The 22758-nt window shown below is 42.8% G+C and overlaps 1 protein-coding gene across 1 annotated transcript in view; it reads left to right on the forward strand.

Annotated features, from left to right (window-relative positions):
- The window catches only part of LOC145414694 (periodic tryptophan protein 2 homolog), a 632863-nt gene that overhangs the window by 151119 nt on the left and 458986 nt on the right, over positions 1 to 22758 (forward strand). The window contains exon 6 of the mRNA XM_080284215.1: positions 18486 to 18669. Within this exon, the coding sequence (XP_080140341.1) occupies positions 18486 to 18669 (184 nt within the window). The remainder of the gene's footprint in view (positions 1 to 18485; positions 18670 to 22758) is intronic.

Consider the following 22758-nt stretch of genomic DNA (forward strand, 5'->3'; position numbering starts at 1 on the left):
ATCCTGGGATGATTATGTCCGGTTAGTGGGGATGTTCGGATATTGGGCGTTCGGATATTAGAGGGATTACTTTTAGTTTTACTCGGATTAAAAGAGACAAGGTTGTTTTGTCCCCATTCACTGATCTTAGATAGATCTTGATTTATGGAGATGGCTGTACTGAGTTGAGAGGTAGAGATATTAGACTTTATAAATGGGTGTCTGAGTGTGAATGAACTATGTAGTGTTGAGTCATCTGAATATGAGTGAATGGGATTGTGGGTGACAGATAAGAGATCATTAATATGAACCAGAAATAGGGTTGGCGCCAGAACTGATCCTTGCGGCACGCCGGCGTTAATTGAGTGGAAATTGGAATATACGTCATCTACTTTTACTCTTATTTTCCTGTCACTAAGATATGAAGAAATCAAAGGAACAAAAGACGTCAGTCCATAGCAAGGGAGTTTGGACAGCAGGGAACGGTGCCATACTCTGTCGAAAGCTTTAGAGATATCAAGAGCTACCGCAGGAGTTTCTCCAAAAAGATCAATTGATTGATGAATGGTATGAGTTAAGAGATTGAGTATGTCAATGGTGGATCTTTCGTGGCAAAAACCATATTGTCTATCAGTAATTAAGTTGTTGGATTCAAGATGTTTAACAATGTGCTTATTAATTAAAGTTTCAAATATCTTGCCAAGAGAAGATGTGACAGCTATTAGGTCTGTGATTTGAGGGGTCAGATGAACTTCCTTTCTTCGGAATTGGGTGGATATTGGCTTCTTTCCATGAATTTGTGAATAAAGAAGTACTTATGCATAGTTTGAATAATTTAGCTAGGACAGAGGCAAGTTCAGGGGAACACTTTTTCAAAACAATTGGCGGAATTCCATCTGGGCCTGGAGCTTTATAAATTGTCTAGGATGGATTTTACGTATCTTGTCTGTATTTTAAGTGGGGCAATTTCAGGAGAATCAAGTTCCTGTACTGGGACATTCTGGCTGGTATCATCTATGGTAGAGTTTCTGGCAAAGGCACTGGCAAAGATATCTGCTTTCCCACACGGGTCATTTGTAATGTTGCCATCTGAAGATTTCAGTGGGGGAATGGAAGATGACTTGTTAAAGTTATTATTGAAAGAATTAAGAGTTGACCAGAATATTCTATTGTCATTAGGGTTGTTAAGTAAGTTTTGATGCTTTGCTTTTGAAGAAAGTTTGATTTAGATAGATTTAATACAGCTTTTGCATGATTTCTAGCAATTTTAAATTGGGAGAGTGATTCAGATATTTTTGATTTTAAGTAAGAGTTATATGCTAATGACTTTTGGGCTGTTGCTCTGGCACAGTTGCCATCAAACCATTTTGGAGAGTTTGATCTTTTAGTGAACTGTTGACTTGGTATGAATAAATCCATACCAGCTAGTATTAAGTCACAAATGTGGGGCTAGGTAGAATTGGGATCACTAGAGAAGAAAGACTGCCATGGAATGTCAGGAAGATAATTTCTAAATCCATCCCAGTCTGCCCTATCAATGTGCCATCGGGTCACCCTGACAGGTTCAGAACGGGGAGGTGTTGGAGGGTTAACTAATGAGGCTTTTATGAGATTGTGGTCAGAGGATCCAAGTGGTGACAGTACCTCTATCCTGTATTGATCTGGTTTATTTGGCAAGAATAAATCCAAGAGATGGGCATTATGGTCAGGATTATCAGGTATTCTGGTTGGTTGCTTTACCAACTGGGTGAGATTAAACGATTCCGCAAACAGCTCGCACTCTTGACCAGCGTCGTCACTCCGGGCAGAATGCAATAACCATTCAACATTATATATGTTATGATCACCCAAAATTGTAATTTTGGTGGCAAGGGCAAGGTTAAGGTTACTCAACTGAGCGGATATGGAATCAAATACACTGGGTTCCAAAGAAGCATTGGGGGAACGATAAACTACACAAATATATTTGGTAAAGTTTTGACAATTTAGTTTATGTAATGAGTAATCAAAACTGGATGAAGTGAAGTTTAAAATAGTGTCAACTGCATATTGGGATTTGATATATGAGCAGGTGCCGCCCTTGTTACGGAAGTTTGTAAGGAGATGGTAACCGGGAAAACAAAATGGAGATATATCGGTTGAGGGTTTAACCCCTACGCCCCAGTCGATGTGTTATACTGTCACGATTTCGGGTGAGCAGCAACGCCAGTTAACTGATATAGCTGCAAGCGTCTTTCCACCACCCTTTGAACCCGCAGTCATTTTCTGTGATAACTGTAGGGTAGGTAGGTACCTAAAGTACTCCACTGATGCCCAGCTCAGTCTGTACACGGCACTGGTAGAGTGTAGAATGATGTCTTCCTCATCCTCATCCAATTCCACTCCCCCACGTGTGGGGTCAGTTGCACCATTGACCCCCGTGAAAGTTCTGCCCTCGCCGCCGGGAAAAGTGCACAGTGACTGATTAGGTGTGTGGAAAACTGTAAATAGTAAACAGGTATGCACAAGTGTGTTTGTTTTCTCATAAATGAAGTGTATGATATTATACATTATATTTGGTAAGTGTTTTATAATAAGTTTTATAAGTGCATCGCATGGGTGCATAGTGCCCGTCTAGCAACAAACTCTCATCCCTTTTCTGTTCAGCTCTCTAATGCAAGAGTTAACCATTACTCCCAGTCCTTCATTTATGCAACACGTCAGCTCTGGAACTGTCTCCCTTTGTCTGTATTTCCTACTTCCTATGATCTCCAGTTTTTCAAATGCAGTGTGTCCAGGCATCTCGAAATGAATGGATCTTGAATTTGGCTGTCTTTTGTATTGTTTTTGTTTTTTCTTGGATGGAACTGTTTTGCGGACTCCTAGCCTTTGGTTCCTTCTTCCTCGCTAAAAAAAAAAAAAAAAGTGTTACTGTTTATGGCTATTTGTGAAACAGTGATTGGAACTACCTTGAGTAACCCTACCTGCTACGTGAAGGAAAACCAGGAGTGCATGGGCGAGAAAGAAAATGACCAGGTTGGCTGCAACTAAATTTTCTCCCTCATTACTCAGAAAGTAATGGTGAATGTGTGAGAATTAGCGTATTTGTGATGTGAAGTACAAAAAATGTAAGTTGTGTACAACATTAGTAATATTTTCATGATGCCCCTGATTAGTACAAATTAGTCACAATTTTAGGACAAGTAATTACCTCATACTCAACCATACTGTGTGAAACAGCCAGAGCACTTACTTGTTAAAGTGCAGTTACCCATAATTGTGATGTCAAGTGCAAATATAAGTGCAGTAGTAGAGGGAAATTATTATAACTGACAGATGGAGTGAGTACAGAAAATCAAAGAGCTATTCTTTTCCCACACACCTACGGGGCATAGTGGCAGTGTGAAACTGGTGGAAAACCGTATGGGGACTCGGGGAGCCACATGAACAGGGTAATGACTCATCCCTCTGACAGTGAGTAAAGAAAAGTAAAAGATTTAGTGGAACATTCTGGGTATTCAAAGGAAGGCCTGGCAGGGTTACAGTCACCACGCCGGTCAGTTCTGCCAACGCTGGCCAGCGAGTCCAAGGTCACTGACACTGGCGCACGCTCAGATAAGCCCGCCAAAACACAGAAAAACATTAATTTTTAACTTATCTTTACTCATCAACGGGACCATGTGGAATCATGGAGATACTTTCATATGAAAGAAGAAGAGATGGTGAGTCTTATGTATCTTTAACTTTTTCTGTAGCTATTATAGTTTACCAGATATTAGGGTTTGAAGGAAGGGTATTTTTTCATAATCACAGAAATCCCCTGTAAGGAGGAGTGGGTGACGTAGGAAAAACCCCAGCGTGGAGGAGTTTAAGTGAAATTCTGTTTCAGATAGGGAAAAAATTTTTCAGAGACTTTTCAAATGTTACAACAGGCTTATGGGGAGGATTGTTTGAGATGTACACAGTGTCACAAGTGGTTCCAATGGCTCAAATCAGCAAGAACATTCCCTGAAGACTTTTCCAAATCTGGAAAGCCTTCCAGTCAAAAGGTGATGTAATTGTGAAGAAAGTCCATGCTGTGATTCATGATAATCATCGCCTGACTGTCCGAGAATTTTCTGACGAAGTGGGAATCTGTAAAAGTTGCGCCACATGATACTGTATTAACCGAAAAACTGAAGATGCATTGTGTTGCTGCAGAATTTTGGCATATCTGCTGATAGAGCAAATGAAGAACTGTTCAGTCAGGAGCTGTTTGATTGTTCAAATACTGATGAAAACTTTATGAAAAATGTTATATGGATAACAAGTGATGAAACTTGAATGAACAGCTGTGATGTCAGAACAAATGACAGTCATTGCAGTTGGTTGGAACATTGTCACTGTGACCAAAAAAAAAAGCATGTCAAAGTTCCACAAATGTGAACATTTTTTTTTTTTTTTTTTTTTTTTTTTTTTTTTTAAAGCCATGTTCACAAGAATCATGAGTATTCCACATGGTCACACAGTCAGTATAGAGCTTTACTTGTACGTCCTGAAGCGTTTGAGGGAGGCAGTGTGAAGGAAGAGGCCTGAGGCATGAGCAAACAAAGCCTGGATGCAGTACTGTTCTATGACAATGCAACAGTGCACCTGCTCACATGTCGCTCCTTATCCATGACTTTTGACGAAAAACGAGATGACTATCATCCCTCAGTTGTCTTTCTCTCCAGATTTGGTCCCTGCAGACTTTCTTTTTGTTCCCAAAGTTGAAATCCACCCTGAAATGTCGCAGATTTCAGACGATAGAAGAGCCACAAGAAAATTTGCTATGAGAACTGAGCACCATCCCTGAAAATACATTCCAGGTCACATTCCAGAACTGGAAAAATGTTGGGAACATTATATGAACAGCGAAAGAGAGTATTTTGAAGGAAACAAGACTGATTGGATTGAAATTAAAGCAGTGAAATTTGTCTTTTGAAAAGTTCATATTCTTTTTGGAGTGACCTTCTTCCTGGATGTAAAGGTGTTTGATAGGCTGCTGCACAAAAGATAATTAAAAACTGTTTCAAGAGTGAATGGAAATTTGTTGATATGGATGGAAAACTATGTAATGAGAGGACATTTTTTAAATGTGTCTGACAAGGCATAAGCTTCACAGCCTGTTCCCAAGGTCCAGTAGTCCTCCTAAATACCATACACCTCCACATGTCACCACATTGGTGCCAATAATCCACCATCAGTATCGAATGGATGCTAGAGCTCTCATACAGGAATGGTATATTGGTATTAGTGGGGGTATTTTTATGACATGTCAGTAGGTCTTAAGGTAGACCAGTAGTCTTTTTCATGATATTCAAATCCTTAATCTGTCCCCTACCCCAGCTGGGATTTGAACCTGGGTCCACTGGGACAAGTATTTTCAGTGGAGGAGCGTGACTAGTGGAATGTCACAAGGTCAGCTTTGTCTCCTGTTATATCGTTTTGTACATATCGTTGTTTTCTATCTGTATATGGATGGGGTTATAAAAGAGATACAAGGTAGGGCAGTGGATGTTGGAGTTGCCCTAGTGAGAGAGGGCAGTGTTTGGAAACTTCCTTTACTGTTGTTTGCAGATGATATTGTGTTGGTAAGCGAATACGAAGAGGAGCTGCAAGGCTTGGTGGATAAGTTTGGGAGAGTGTATAAGAAATGGAATCTAAAGGTGAATGTACGAAAGAGTAAAGTTATGGTCTTCGAGAGAAGTGAAGTCAGTGAATATACAGTGAGGTTGGATGAGGAGGAAATGGAAAATGTGAGTGCATTTGAGTACTTGGGTAGTGTGATGAGTAAGGATGGAGGTTTAGAGGGTGAAGTGCTTGAAAGGGTACAACAATGAAGAAAGGTTGCTGGTTCCTTGAAGGCAGTGATAAGAAACAGGGAAGTGAGTATGGAAGTGAAAAAGTTACTACAAAACAGTAGCTTGGACCTTGTTGGAGGAACAGAAGTCAAGAGTGAGAGCAGTGGAAATGGCTTACTTGGGAGGAGCATGTGGAGTTGCATAGAGAGACAGACTGACAAATGAGGAAGTGAAGAGCATTGTGGTGAGGGACAGACTGACAAATGAGGAAGTGAAGGAGCGTTGTGGTGAGAGTCTGACTGACAAATGAGGAAGTGTAGGAGCATTGTGGTGAAAGACAGACTGACAAATGAAGAAGTGATGGAGCATTGTGGTATGAATGTGGATGTTATAGGACGTGTTAGGGGAAACATGTTGAGGCGGTTTGGCCATGTGGAGTGGATGGAGAGTGAGAGACTGATGAGGAGAGTGTATGTGAGTGAGGTGGAGGGGGGGAGGGGGGGGAGGTCAAGGATGAGATGGAGGAATGGAGTGGCGAGGTATATGAGAGAGGGGAGTGTTAGCTGGGAGCAGGGCAGTGAAGTGGCAGGGGATAGGGTGACATGGAGGCAATTTGTTTATGGCCACCCCTTATGGGATTAAGGCGTTTGGCAATAGATAGATAGATAGATAGATAGATAGACATATCGTTTATAAAGGGTCCAACATGCTTCATGCATCGGTGGCTCTCCACGCTGCTCAGTCTCTGGCAGCCTCCCTATTCAGTACCTTTTCCCAGAGGTCACAGTCTGTGATCTTGTCTCAGGTCGTTTTTGGTCAGCCTGTCGCAGCCTTACCATCGACGCTTGTCACTTTCTGCACCATAATGTCATCCCCCATCCTCTCCACATGCTCAGACCATCTCAATCTACCTCTCATCACAACACCAATCCAATCCAATCCCATCCTTCCTCTAAACTCTTAAATTGTGAACCTAGCCCCCCATTCCCTGCAGTCAAGGACACACTACACATCCATCTAATCATTGGTATTTCTGTACATTTGAGCGTATGAATGTCTTCCACATTTCCTGCCCAGGTCTCACTGCCATACAGCATTACACTCTTAACACATGCAACATACTAGATCCCTTAGCACAGAGGGAGAGCCCTTTCAGTGTCAGTAGAGGCAACAGCTCCCTGAACTTCTTCCAGCCACTCCTTACCCTAGACACGCGGCTAGCTCCAGCCATACCTCCAGCACATAATGTGTCCCCCAAATAAAAAAACTTCCACACACTCAAGAGGCTCACCAGCAAGTTCAATCCTTTCATGCATGACAATCTCCACATGCTTTCCCCAACACACCTCACACTTGAAATGAGCATTATCTTCCAGTCTACCTCTAATACCACTACATCACTTATGCACTCACTTATCACAGATACTGCACAAGATGTTACTACCCATATCCTTGTTGCAAACTGCACTTGGTCATTCTCCTGCTTTGACACTACTGCCACCTGCCCAAGGTAATAATCACTTATCCACGTTAACTTACAAACCCTTATGCCCATTTCCATATCTTCACTTGCTGAATATCTCCTCTGCCTTCCTGACATTCTGTGCAATCAACACGAAATCACTGGCATACAGCATCCCCCCCATGAGAGTTCATTTCTGGAGTCACATGGGAGGCTTCACGCACCACGTTAAAATAATAAGGGGTTCAAGACTGACCCTGATACAAGCCAACATTCATGGGAATCTCATCACTCAAATCTTCATTCTCTCACAGCTGGGTGCAAGCACCCACTTACATAACCAAAACCACTAACCAGCCACCCCATGATCCTAAGCATTCTTATTGCCCACATCATCACCTCTCTAAAGACTGTGTCAGAGGCATTCTACAAATTTTTTAGTTTAGTTTATAAAGACTTCAACACACTTGCATGCATCGGCCATGGTCACTTGATGGAGGTTCTCCATGCCGCTCGATCTCTGCCAGCCTCTCTATTCAGTTCCCTATACCTGAGGTCACTCTTTATGACCTTGTCCCAGGTTTTTTTTTTTTGGTCTGCCTCTCACAGCCCTTTCTCAGACATTAATGCTTCTCACTTTCTGCACCCAGTTGTCATCCCCCATCCTCCCCACATACCCAAGCCATCTCAGTCTACCCCTCATCACAACACCAATACACTCCAGTCCCATCTTTCCTCTAAACTCTTCAAATGTAAACCTAGCCTCCCCAGGCCTTGTATTCAAGGATACACCACACATCCACCTAATCATTGTCATTTCTGTACATTTGAGCCTACAAAGAGCTTCTTCTTTTACTGCCCAGGTCTCACTACCATACAGCATTACACTCCTAACACATGCAACATACAAAGATCCCTCAGCACAGATAGAAAGCCCTCTCTATGTCAGGAGAGGTAACAGTTCCATGAACTTCTTCCAGCCACTTCTCACTCTAGCCACAATGCTAGCACCAGCTCCACCTCCAGCACATAACATGTCTCTCAAGTAATAAACCTTCCACACTCTCGAGAAACGCACCAGGAGGATCATTCCTCTCTTGCCTGACAATATCTACATGCTCTCCCTGACACGCTACACACAAGAAATCTGCATTGTCTTGCAGTCTACCTCTAATACCACTACATCTCTTATGCACCCATTTAACACAGATACTGCACAAGGTGAAATTACGTCCCACACCCATGTGGGAAACCGCACATGGTCACGCTCCCTCTTCTTTGACGGTACCACCACCAGCCCTAGGTACCATCACTTTTATTTTATCGGAATTTATTCTTAATCCCTTGTGCCCCCTTCCATCTTTCCACTTCTTAAATTTTTGTACCGTCTCCCATTCATTCGCTGCAATCAACACCAAGTCATCAACATACATCTCCCATGGCAGTCTATTTCTGAAGTCATGTGAGAGGACTTCATGCACCATGATAAACAATGAGGGGCTCAAGACTGACCCTTGATGCACACCAACATTCACAGAAAACTCATCTCTCAAATCTCCATTCATTCTTGCCTGGGTATGAGCACCCATATACATAGCCATAACCAAACTAACCAACCACTTCTCGATCCCAAGCTTTCTCATTGCCTGCTTCCCTAGCGACTCTGTCATAGGCCTTCTTCAAATCAGTTTATAAAGTACAGCTCCCAGTTCTTTCCTGTATGTTTTTCCTGAAACTGTCGGACAGTGAATATGGCTTAAGTGTGCATCTTATCGTTAACTACTTTTTCCGTAATCTAAGCTGGTAGCTTGGGAGGGCTGGGTGATGTCCTGATCTAAGCACAGCTAGATGAACCTGTTCATGTATATTTAAGGACACCTCTGACATGTGAATGCCAGGGGGGAAGGGGGGGGTGCTTACAGTATATAGTAGCTTTCTAATTGACGTGTTATATTGCCTTGCGCTTGAAGTGAGTATATACCTGTTCGTCATTGCTAGTTTTGGGATGTATGGAGGTTGGATGTTACAGAGGATGTGATAATGTTTGTATGATGATTGTTGTATGTGTCAAGAAGTGCTGTGTGTCTTTGTCATGTAAAGATGGATGTTGTGGGCTGGCTCAGGTTACTGCATAGTATTGTTTGCCTCTCATATCAAGTTATTATTTGACAAGGGAGACTTTAGTTTCAGCTTATAAGTGAGCTGTGAGAGTGATTTTGGTACAGCCAGTGTTGATGCATAGGTCATCATTGTGTTTGGTTTACAAGACATTGTAATGAGTTGATGCATAGGTCATATTCTGTTTGGTTTGCAAGACATTGTATTGAGTATGTGATAGGGTGAGAGCCCAAGCTGGGGAGGCATAGAATGTCACTGATCTGTTATATTGCTTATAGAGTAAGGAGTTTCTTTTTGTTGTGCAAAGTCTCCCCCTAAAGTTGCCCTGAATGAGTTGAGTCTGGGTGCGAGGTCTTGTACTCGGTCTTTAAAGGTGACTCCAGTGTCGTATGTCACTCAAAAGATGATACTGGAGTGGGTGAGTGTGTGGCACAAACATTTTTAAGGGTGATGCAAGGTAAATACTTGTGTTCATGTGCACTGATGGTTGATGGGGGTGGTGGTGGATTGGGCTGGGGTGATCACCAGTCTGTTGTTCACAATACTAGTCTACAGTGTGTCAAGGATGTGTTGCAGTGTGCGGGTTGTGTCTGCGTGTGGTTGTTAGGGTGGTGTGTTCTGCATGTGAAGCTATTTTTTGTTTGCTGCTGGGATGTGGGAATATCATGCATGCATAAGTTGAAGAGTGTAGGTGAGTGTATAAAGCCTTTTGGAATTGTGTATTTGTAAAATTTTGCCCTGGAATGTAACCTGTGCTTGTCTGCTGAATAAATAGTTTGTAAGCCAATGTTTGGTGCTATTCTCCATATTTGTGTTGTATATGTTGGTTTGGCCATTCGGAGAGGATGGAGAGCGAGAGGCTAACAAACGAGGAGAGTGTACATAAGTGAGGTGGAGGCGGGGAGAGGGAGAGGGAGGCTGAGGATGAGGATGAGGTGGAGGAATGGAGTGGAGAGGTATATGAGAGAGGGGGCTGTGAGATGGGAGGAGGGCAGTGAAATGGCGGGGGACAGGACAGCATGGAGCGATTTGTTTGTGGCCACCCCTTACGAGATTAAGGCGTCTGGCAGTAGATAGATAGATGGATATATTGGTGATTATTTTGTATCTGGGGATGGCATAAAAAGTTACTAGTATCTATTGCTGTGGTAGTTATGTGTTGTACATGTGTCCTGGACTTCATGATGTCGAATGCATGTTGTGTGAGATTAGTCAGTAAAGTGTTGTAGACAGAAGTATATCCAGTGATGCTATCCCTGAACACAAATTACCAGTACCCTATTAACAACACAGAGAATAATACCAAATGCCGATTCCCCAAGTACTTACCTAATCTGGTAGAGAGGCACGTGTTACACTCCAGGGCAAGACATAACAAACGTGATACTTCTGTAACAGTGTTCTATAGGGCTGCAGTATTTTACCCTTACTTGTCACTGTATACGCTCAAACCTCAATTTAAGGGACCTTCATTTAAGGGATTTCAGACTTAAGGGACTCCATATTGTACCTGACAAACAGACAAGACCATTCAAAGGTGATAGGTAATGTCTAGGTTATACACATTAGTATGTTTCCTTATACAGTACCCGTAAGATAATATTCATAATCATATAAATTAGTGAAACAATCATTGCATTTCATAATAAGATTGTCTCTATATATGGTAAAACAATGAACATTTTCAAGTAAGGGACAAGTTGATTCCTTATTTAGTCCCTTAAATTGAGGTTTGAGTGTACATGCATGATATTCCCACACCCTAGCTGCCCAAATTTCATCACCTTGATTACAGATGACTTTATAATAATATCCCCACAATACATTGTAGACACAGCCTGGACACTACAACAAGGCTACCTTAGTATGCATCAGGCATGGGTCAAGGAAATCTGACTGATGATTGCTCCAGGCAATCCACCACACTTATTACTAGCAGCAGAATGTATCTGTGCCCCACACACACACTCCACTAAGATCCATCGAGTAACATATGACAGTGAACTTCCCATCAAGAACCACATGCAAGACATCAAGAAGTGGTGTACCCCTAGAATCAATGAATGAAGGAGAGTTACAGGGACACTTTTTGACCAACAATAAGTAGCAGTTTCCCTGCTCTTCAAACAAGATGTCAGATCAGTAATGTCCTATGCATCCCAACATGAACCCCCATCCTGTCTAACACATGCTGCAAGACCTTGCTCCTGTGTGGAGTACAACTCGCATGTGTAGGGAGGTTCTCCACATACAGCTCATCTCAATAGGGTGGAATCAAAGGCTTTTCATCTCATTAACTCTCCTCCTCTTACTGGCTCCCTTCAACCTCTGTCTCTTCGCCGCACTGTTGCATCTTTATCTCTTTTCTATTGCTACTTCAATGGTCGCTGCTCCCCTGACCTGTCTGCATGCATTCCTCCACCTCTACGACGGGCGCGTAGCAGCCGCCAAGCAGCAAACCCTCATCCCTTTTCTGTCCAGCTTTCTGATGCAAGAGTTAACTGTTACTTCCAGTCCTTCATTTTTGCAACAGGTCAACTCTGGAACTGTCTCCCACTGTCTGTATTACCTGCTTCCTATGATCTCCAGTCTTTCAAACGCAGTGTGTCCAGGCATCTCGAAATGATCGAATCTTGAATTTGGCTCTCTCTTGTATTTTGTTCTTCTCTTGGAGGGAACAGTTTTTGCAGGCTCATGGCCTTTGATTCCTTCTTCCTAGCATTTAAAAAAAAACAAACAAACAAACAATAGCACTGTACATATCACTGGCTGCACCAGTACCACTCCTACAGCTCATGTACACTCCGAAAATAAAGTCCTCCTTGTTAGATAATATCTTGGCATGAAAGGTACACAGTGCTATACAGCAGTTCACACTAACATACAACACCTCTGTCATTATTTAACAGAGCCACACAACACAACTAGGCACAGAAAACAGTCAAAACACAGGCATTACCAGTCCATCTTTGACAGTACCCCACATCCAGACATTCTAACACTAACAACGAGGACACGCAGGGCAATACACTACTTCGATCAGAACACTATGTAACAAGTCCCACCCTCCCAACATTCACTAGTCTGAGACGTCTTTAAGTAGAACTGATTGAGTTCATCTAGCTCAACGTAGATCAGGATATTACCCAACCCTCCTCAGCTTCCAGCTTAAATTTGGCTTGGATCTCAGATGACATATGTCCTGATTGTAAAATACACCCCCCCCCTGGGGGAAGGGAGGTTTTCAAGAATACTCCCCCAGTATCCCTGCTTGTCGTAAAAGGCGACTAAAAGGGTTGGCGGAGGGTTAGTGCCCCTCCCCGGAAAACAACTAACTAAAAAAACAAACAAGAAGCCTCGGACAAGGACTGACCAAACGATGACGACCCAGGACCGGACAAAGGACTTGGTAATGAGTACATGGAATGTAAGAGGAGCGAATGATGAGGTGAAAGAGAGAGAGAGAGATTGTCCAGGTGCTTGAGGATGCGAAAGTGGATGTATGTGGAATAACTGAAACAAAATGGAGAGGAGAAAGTGTGAGAGAATGGGAGTATGGATGGGGTATATGTGCAGGAGTAGATGAGAATGAGAGGGCAAAGGAAGGAGTGTGTATAGTTGTGAGTAAAAGATGGAAGAAGAGCATAAGACAGTATGGATCAGTTGGGTCAAGGATTGTGTGGGTAAAGTTGAAAGTTGGAATACAAATGTGGGCGATTGTGTATGTGTGTATGCGCCAACGCAAGATCGTGGTAGGAGAGTGAGAGAAGAGTTCTGGACAAATGTGGAAGTGTGCATGGAAAAGTTTGGAAGGAATGAGAGAGTGTTTTTGATTGGTGATATGAATGGTAAACTTGGTAATGTGAAGGTGGATGGAATAGTTGGTGAGTGGGGTGTGCCTGCTGAGATAGATGAGAATGGGAGTGCATTAGTGGACATTTGTGCTGGGAGGGGGTTGGTGATAGCCAATACCCTCTTCAGGCATAAAATGATCCACAGGTATACATGGCGAGTGATGAGAAGGGTGGGTGGTGAACTGAATGAAAGGAAGGCAATGATTGATTATGTAGGGAGAAACCTGTACTGTACACAGGAAAAATCATCTGGTAAATTACCAATATGCCGGGAATCGAACCAGGGACTCTCAGATGAGAGCCAGGCAGCATACCACTACACCACGACCAGGTAAAAGTTAACTCACATTGTCACAATCTTGTAACCAACGTCCCTCCGCCCCACTGTGGGCATCAAGAGGATGAGTTAACCCCTGGCACTCGGGCAGTAGATGCTTTTAATCTATCCCAAACACTTACGGCAAGTCAGAATGAAGGGAGAAACCTGTACTGTACACAGTACAGGTTTCTCCCTTCATTCTGACTTGCCGTAAGTGCTTGGGATAGATTAAAAGCATCTACTTGCCCGAGTGCCAGGGGGTTAACTCATCCTCTTGATGCCCACAGTGGGGGCGGAGGGACGTTGGTTACAAGATTGTGACAACGTGAGTTAACTTTTACCTGGTCGTGGTGTAGTGGTATGCTGCCTGGCTCTCATCTGAGAGTCCCTGGTTCGATTCCCGGCATATTGGTAATTTACCAGATGATTGATTATGTGTGTGTGGATGAAAGGATGCGAAGATGTGTAAAGGATGCGAGAGTGTATAGAGGTTGGGGGAGTGGACTTTCTGACCAATACTTGGTGGTGGCCGGAATTAGGATGCAAGTAAGATAGAGGAATAGAAGAAGGGAAAGACGAGAGGAAGGAGTAGTTGCAAGGAGAGTGGAAAGGTTACAAGAGGATGAGAAAAAGGCAGAGTATAAGAGAGAAGTGGAGGAACGATTGGGCAAGTATGAATTGGAGCAGATGGGAGACGTGGAAGGTATGTGTAAGATATTTACAGAAGAAATATTTGCTGCATGTGATGTGGTGTGTGGAAGGAAGAGAAGACGGTGGGCAAGTATGAATTGGAGCAGATGGGAGACGTGGAAGGTATGTGTAAGATATTTACAAAAGAAATATGTGCAGCATGTGATGTGGTGTGTGGAAGGAAGAGAAGACGGAGGGGGGTGCAAGGAACAGCGTGGTGGACTGCAGAGGTGAAACAGGCTGTGGCACAAAAGAAGAAAGCATACAATGAATGGATGAGAAGTAGGGGCGTGGAAGAAGTTGAGAGGCGGAAGAGAGAGTTATATGTGGAAAGGAAGAGAGAGGTGAAAAGATTGGTAAAAGAGAGTAAGAAGAGAGTGGATGAGGAATTTGGAAGGAATTTGAGTGTAAAGTGGAGGGACTGTAAGAAAATGTTCTGGAGAGAAGTGAAAAGAGTAAGACAGGGTGGAAGTGAAGTTAGCAGGGGAGTGAAAGATAAAAATGGTAGATTACTAGTGGAGAAGGGAGAAAAAGTGAGCAGATGGAGAGAACACTTTAAGGAATTGTTGAATGTTGAGGATGGAAGTAATGCGAGTATAAGTGGCTGGGGAATGGCTGGGAGAAGGAGGGAGGTGAGAAGACAGGAAGAAATCAGTAGGATAGAAGTTGTGGAAGCAATGAAGAAAGTTAAATCGGGGAAAGCCCCAGGAATTGATGGAGTGTGTGGTGAAATGCTGAAGCATGGGGGAGAGATAGTAGTAGAATGGATGTGGAAGATGTGCAGATTGGCCTGAGAGGAAGGTAGAGTCCCGGAGGATTGGAAGTCAGATATAATTATTCCCTTGTACAAAGGAAAAGGGGAAAAAGAAGTGTGTGGTAATCATAGGGGCATTTGTCTTCTTAGTATAATAGGAAAAGTGTATGGTAGGATACTTATAGACAGAGTTAGAGAAAGAACAGAGAAATTAGTTGGAGAAGAACAGGGAGGCTTTAGGAAGGGAAGAGGTTGTGTAGATCAGAGATTCATTCTTAGATCTTTAGTGGAAAAGTTTCTAGAGAAGGGAAAGAAGTTGTATGCGGCTTTCATGGATTTGGAGAAAGCATATGACAGGGTGGATAGACAAGGATTGTGGAAAGTGTTAATAATATATGGAGTAGATGGGAAGTTGTTGAATGCTGTGAAGAGTATGCACAATGGTGCGAAGGCTGCAGTGCGTGTGGATGGTGAACTAAGTGAATTTTTCTCTTTGAATGTTGGTTTGAAACAGGGATGTGTCATGTCTCCATGGTTGTTCAATCTGTACATGGATGGGGTAATAAAAGAGGTACAAGGTAGGGTAGTGGATGTTGGAGTGGCCCTGGTGAGAGAGGATAGTGTTTGGAAACTCCCTGTACTGTTGTTTGCAGATGATACTGTGTTGTTGAGTGAAGACGAAGGGGAGCTGCAAGGCTTGGTGGATGAGTTTGAGAGAGTGTGTAAGAAACGGAACCTAAAGGTGAATGTAGGGAAGAGTAAAGTGATGGTCTTTGAGAGAGGTGAAGTTAGTGAATGTACGCGAGGTTGGATGTTGAGGAATTGGAAAATGTGAGTACGTTTAAGTATTTGGGTAGTGTGATGAGTAAGGATGGAGGTTTGGAGGGTGAAGTGCTTGAAAGGGTACAGCAGGGAAGAAAGGTTGCTGGTTCCTTGAAAGCAGTGATAAGAAAGAGGGAAGTGAGCATGGAAGTGAAAAAGTTACTACATGACAGTATTGTGATACCAACTCTAACGTACGGAAGTGAAGCTTGGACATTGTTGGAAGGACACAAGTCAAGAGTGAGAGCAGTGGAAATGAGTTATTTAAGAGGAGCCTGTGGAGTCACATGGAGAGACAGGCTGACGAATGAGGATGTAAAGGAACGTTGTGGTGTGGATGTGGATGTGTTAGGAAGCGTTATGAGGAATACACTGCGGTGGTTTGGCCATGTGGAGAGGATGGAGGGTGAAAGACTGACAAAGAGAGTGTATATGAGTGAGGTGGAGGGAGAAAGAGGGAGGGGGAGGCCGAGGATGAGATGGAGGGATGGGGTGGAGAGGTATATGAGAGAGGGGGGTGTGAGTTGGGAGCAGGGCAGTGTAATGGCGGGAGACAGGGCGACTTGGAGGCGATTTGTTTGTGGCCACCCCAAACGGGATTGAGGCGTCTGGCAATAGATAGATAGATAGACAACATGACACACATAATGGAGCACTGCACGGTACGTGCCACAGGAAGATGCACAGACAACATCAATTGTGTAAGGAAGCTATGGGAGAACCCCAAAGGAGCAGTTCCATACCTATGGTTGACAGGTCTGCTTTGCCAGGCAGACCAGGGTTAAGCTACAACAACAACAAATTAATGTTTAGTATCATCAGCATAAAAGTGATTGACCTCACATCATCTAAAAGAGATGGCCAGCTAGTAAACTGTGAATAGAATTGGACCTAGAAATCGATCATTAGGAACTCCATACTGTAGGGGAACTGAGTGTGAGCATGTGTGATCAGTTAATGCTCTCTTGAGAGCTCTCTAAGAGGTATACAGTAACTTAAGGAACAGAATGGTGTCATGAACACCATGATGCCAATCATTGAGCAGTACTAAGAGAGAGGACAACCTACTGCAGGTGTTCACTGTCAGATCATTATGAATCTTTGTTAATGAGGTTTCATTTAAGTGATATTTTCTCTATAGTAATTGGATGAAGGGAATGATTCTGTTTCATTTTAGCACTGGTGGGAGGTGATGAAATATAGCCTGCTCTAAGATCTTAGATAAGAGTGAGAAGTAAGAGATAGGACAACAGTTTATCATGCTCTCTGAATTAAGTCTGAGTTTCTTTAGGAGGGGAGTTACATTTTGTAAGCTACACAGAATTACTCTTTGCAATGCATCTATTAACTATTCTCTCTGTCACTTTCATTATGTATCAGTGAACTTCATCTCTCTCTCATTTCCTTGGACAGAGGCATCATCCTTACCCTTATAGCAGCTCATTATGTAGCTAAACTCACAGTCTTTGGGCGGCATATAATTGTGTCTTGTTATGTTTACTAAGTCAGTGAGGAGCTCAGTTCCTCACTTTTCCACAGGCTTTAAATATTTTGGCCATCTTTACCAGCTTATCCATTCAGTTTGCTGATCAGAATCTCTCTGGCTGCTTGATAAGTATTCTGCCATATCCGATTAGATCTTAGGTTTGATCTGTGGGGACTGTACTGAAGGTGGCATACTGGACCAAAAGTGGCTAACATATTCGCCAGTTTTGTGAGCTGCTAGCCAAACTGACCCACGGTGAGCGAGATTTTACCTGCGAGGCGAAATGGGCAACAATATTTGCTCACAGCTTGTGTGTGGGATTAGAACTCAAATGAGCCTATATTAATTTTGTAACTGGTGAGAGAATATTCTCTTATGACAGAAGGAAACTTTAACTAAAATTGTTAAGTAAATACAATTTAATTCTTGTGTGTTTTTTTCATTTCTGTTCTTTTCTTGTGACACGAAATCAGCATTCAGACACCCTGGTGACCAGCTGCAGAGGCTGTCTGTTTTGTTTCCTAACAATAGGTGGAGAGCAGATTGTTACCAGTATTCGATATGGATCCTGCGGCAAGGAAAACTCTAGCAGACTGCTTTATGGCTCTGGAGTTGATGAAGTATGTGAGGCAATTGAAGAAACTGAGGAAAAGGGAGTAGGTACGCCATGGTGATTTGTTTACTAACGACCACAAGGCGCCAAGGCAGACGACACTGTTAGCCGTTTTGGCTTGCCAAAACACACGAGTGTGACAACAACTTGACTTTGCTAGCTGTTTCACCCCCACAAAAGCTGCTCACATGTCAGCCACTTTTAGCCCAGTGTGACACTGCCTTTTCCATGTTGGCCTCCAGTTATCGGCATACAGTCATGAAACTCTTAGGTCCAAGTCCAGGGGTCCTCTTCTTTCTTAACTTTTGAAAATGCCTTGTGAGGTCCATTTTAGTGGACCTAGGCCCAAATTAGTCATATTTTAAAACATGTCTGTCATTTGTCCATATGTCAGCACAAGGTGCGCATGGAATTGAACCCCAGAGTTTTTTAATGTAATGAGTGCTTTCAGTAAATAAAATAATTTACTGTGGAAGTTGCTTTTTGTTACCTGTGATACAAACATGATCTTGCAGTGAGTTGTAAATGAAAGCTTAAGAGTCAAGGGTATGAAATCCTTATTTTTAATACTGTACATATTATTTCAGGTAAGCAAAGATGGTCATGTCATTACATGGGAGTGCAGTGTGGATTCAGATGGCCTTATCCCTGCAAAAGATGTATTCAAGACTACCAAAAGAAAGGAAGAAAAAGAAGATGAGGAAGATGACCTTCCTCCAACAGTAGAGGATATAGAAAACCTAGAGGAGAAGAAGAAGGAGACCAATGAAGGTGGGATAACTTGCCATGTTTATGACTAGCCTTGGTGTTGTTAATGTTTCTGTTAATGTTATGACTGCTGGATCATTTGGCATATAGATTGGCAGAAGAGTCAGTATAATTCAAATTAAGATGCAGAGAATTTGTATTATCCATAGCCATACCAGGTAGGTCATGTACAGTATATTAGTGTTTGATGATAGCTATAGCCTTTTAATCTTGTTTTTCAGTATTTCAGGTTATCATACCCATAATTTGGGTTGTGTTCAAACTGGTTAACCAGACATCAAATAGGCCTACCCAGTATTTGTGATGGAAGGAGATTCAAGAGGTTTCTGCCCATTACTACATTTCACACTCAACTCGCAAAATGTTTGTAGTTGGTGGAATGTTCCACCTGTAACGGGTATAGAGCTCAAGTCGCCTCCATCTCCCATCACCAGTGGTTTCATGTTTCTGTGCTTTTTTTTCAACTATTTTTTTCTACACATTTTCCATCCTAAATCCTGAGTAATAATTTTTGATTTTTTTTGTTATTGTCTTTTTATGAAAGGTGGGGGCATTCACTTATGGTAGATGGCGACATTCACCATCCACTCACTCATTGTAGTGCTGCTTTGGGTGTCTGCCCTTGTCTGTCTTCCTTTCTTCCTCTTCTGCCTTTCTTTCCATCATTCTTTCTTCTTTCTTCTGCCTATGGGTTACTTTACAGTGCTCGTCAGAAGTATAGAGCGCCCTGCGTCCCTCCTGAGAAACAAACCTTTCAACATTGAAAAAACATATAAATAATGCATTTTATTTACCTTTAGTGCTTCGTAGGGTAGCCTTTACATTTCTTCACGGACCTGAGACGTCTTGGAAGTGAAAGGGCGAGGCTCCTGAGGTGCTGGAGGGGTATTTTGTCCCAGGAGTCACGAATGGCGGCTTCCAACTTAGGCAGAGAGCTCACGTCTTTCCCTTGGAGACTCTTCTTTATGAGGTACCAGAGGTTTTCAATGGGGTTGAGGTCTGGGCTATTTCCTGGCCAGTCTGTCATGAATGATACCTCGCAGTCACGAAGCCAATTGGTGACCGATTTGGCCTTCCAGGAGCAGGTGCACCGCCCTGATGAAACACTGGTGCACCTGTTAGCTCGAAGGAGTCTGGTAAATGATCACACAGAAGCTCCAGGTAAACATCCTGATTCACTCTGATGTTCTTGGGAAGTACAACAAGCTTCCCCAAACCCTTCCCTGAGAAACAACCCCATACCATGAGTGAATCAGGATGTTTAACCCCTTAACCGCGGGGCGTCACTTTCGTGACGCTTGGGAGCAAGGGATCATACCGCGGGGCGTCGCTTTTGTGATTCTGTGTTATTTTGAATTCACCCGGGCTTTCAAGTGGGGGCTTGTATCATCTATCAGTACTGACAATGTCCAACACTAGTCAGCACTCCTAATCTCATCTGTACTCCCATCCATTGTTGACAATTTAGCCATTTCTCCCCGTTCTTGACTCCCCTCCCTACCCCCCCTCCATTACCCTATCCTCTCACCTGCCCGGCCATGCTACGCTAAGTAAATCTTCCCTGGAATTTTTCACTGATTTCATCCATTGAAATAAGCCCTATGTCGTATTCTTATACCAAATAATATATACAAGAAAGAAATCAGGTAAGTGAGAGTGCCATACACCTGGAATTGGCTCATTATCACCTGACAACACCTCACGTGCACTCGTTCGCTAATTTTCGCTGTTTTTTTCCCCTTGAAATATGCCGTATAATCTATTTTCGTAATAAATATACATGTAAGGAGAGATGGGAGAAGCCTAAGTGATATTTACATTCACCTGGAACTACCTAATTTATAATGTATTGTCTAGATTTCCTGCCAATCATATCAGTGCTACACAAAGCTGTTTCAAGATTTAACATTGGTAGCTCTGATTATATATCTCCTAAGTAGGCCTCTAATCTATTTTCGTAATAAATATACCTGTAAGGAGGGAAGGGAGAACCCTAAATGATATTTACATTCACCTGGAACTACCAAATTTATAATGTATTGTCTAGATTTCCTGCCAATCATATCAGTGCTAGACTTAGCTGTTTCAAGAAGTAATATTGGTAACTCTGAATAACCCCTAAAGCAGGCCTCTAGGCTAGCTGGCCTGGCAACTGCGTTATCAGTGTAGTCTCATCTTCCGAAGTGAGAGGACGTATGTTTCATCTTGCTGACTTCAAGGCCTTTTTTTCACCCCCATGCAAATGGCTCTGTGACCTTACCCCCTACTAAACCTCGTGTGGAAAGAGGTAAAGGGCTGACAATTGATAAAAGAGTGACTACGATCTTTCTATTGAGTAAAACAGTGCAAGTGGAATTGTAAATAATGTGTAAATAATGTGTAAACAGCAAGTGAAAGTAATGAATGTAAATATACGTGAACAATGGAAAATAGTTTTATAAGTTATTTCAAGTGACAGTGCATAACACTGTAAATAAAATAGAAATGTAAATAACGTAAATAAAATAGAGAACGTAAATAGAAATGTAAATGAGTAGTATTATAAGAATACGAGTATATACCCTAGGAGTAATGAAAGTGAAAGTTTCACTCTAGCATGTCTGAATGCTATGAGTTATGAGAGTGAAGATGAAAGTGACATTCACTCTCAATGCCAGTATACAGGACGAGAAAGTGAATGCTACGTATTTTACTGAAAGAAATTGAATCCCTACAGTGACAATAAACTAATACTACTGAAGGAAACTTATGGATAAAGACTGTAGATATATATAAGTGTTATATAGTAATAGAAATATAAAGTGTGAGGGGTTTTATGAATAATAAATGACAGACTACCATGAGCGAACTAGTGCCAGTGCGACGATCAGACGCGCTCGTAATTTCCATTGCTTTCACAGTGTTTTTTTTTTAGTATGGATCCCAAACTACTTGAAAATTGTAGAATAGTGTTTATAGTGTTTGTATCTGGCTGTGGTAATCATATTACGGGTTGTTGGGAAGTGTAAAGTGGAGACTTCGTTACCCTACTTCAGAGGTCTCCACAAGTCCTACGGTAACCGACGAAGGCTCAACAATCATTCTAGGAGAAAGCTGAAGGTATGTGCCATAAGCATATGTAATTTTATTATTCTAGGACTAATAACTGATTTTTGGCAAATATTTTTTGAGAGTCTGTCGGAGCCCAAATAACCCCGCGGCACACGCAAGTAATTGGTAAACAAGCCCGCGGTGTAGGGGTTAACTGTGCTTTCTACATACCGTGGGTCAAGTGGGTCACAACCTTTGCGTCGATACACACGTGCTCCTCTGTTACAGGTAACACTAAACGTTGCCTCATCAGACCACAACACTGACAACCATTGCTCCTCACCCCAGGTTAGATATTTATTAGCAAAGGAAAGCCTACGAATTCTCTGGCTCTTGGTGAGAAGAGGCTTTTTCACAGGCCTGTGACTTGTGTAACCAAGCTCATGCACCCTACGAGACACTGTTCTCACTGACACCTCACCAAACACTTCCGGGTTGCTCTCCTTAATTTTCCTTGCACTCACACGAGGATTAAACTCCACTGCACGTTTTAAAACATTAACAGACCTTGGGGAAGTTTTCCTAGGCCTACCAGACCGCGGTTTCTTTGTGGGAACTGCACCACTGTTTTCCTCCCGAAACCGTGCACACCAACGACGCACTGTCGATCGTGCCACACCAACCAATTCACTAATTTCCTTTGTCTGGTGGCCTGCCTCCTTTAGAGCAATGATCTGGGATATGATTTCACTCGATAGTTCACGGGTAGGTGCCATAACAAAGTTGTGAAGGCCAGAACACTGCGGGACACTCGGTAAAAAAATGGCGCAATTTGAGAGGGACACTCGGCGGAGTTCCTCTCTCTCAGGCAGCCCGTGGGCGACTGAGGCGGGAACCAACCAGCGCATCGGAAGGCCCCAGGCTACCGTGACGTCATGCTCGGAGCTCAAACTTGTGGCTCAATTCTTACCCCCCAGAATGGGTGATTCTTTTTGGGCCATAAGTATTGCTCGCCTGGCGGACAATGCTGAATACTTCTGACGAGCACTGTACACTCCCTCT

This window comes from Coenobita brevimanus, chromosome 100, assembly GCF_032717465.1.
Source record: "Coenobita brevimanus isolate Jiangsu-jjx chromosome 100, ASM3271746v2, whole genome shotgun sequence".
Taxonomy (NCBI): domain Eukaryota; kingdom Metazoa; phylum Arthropoda; class Malacostraca; order Decapoda; family Coenobitidae; genus Coenobita; species Coenobita brevimanus.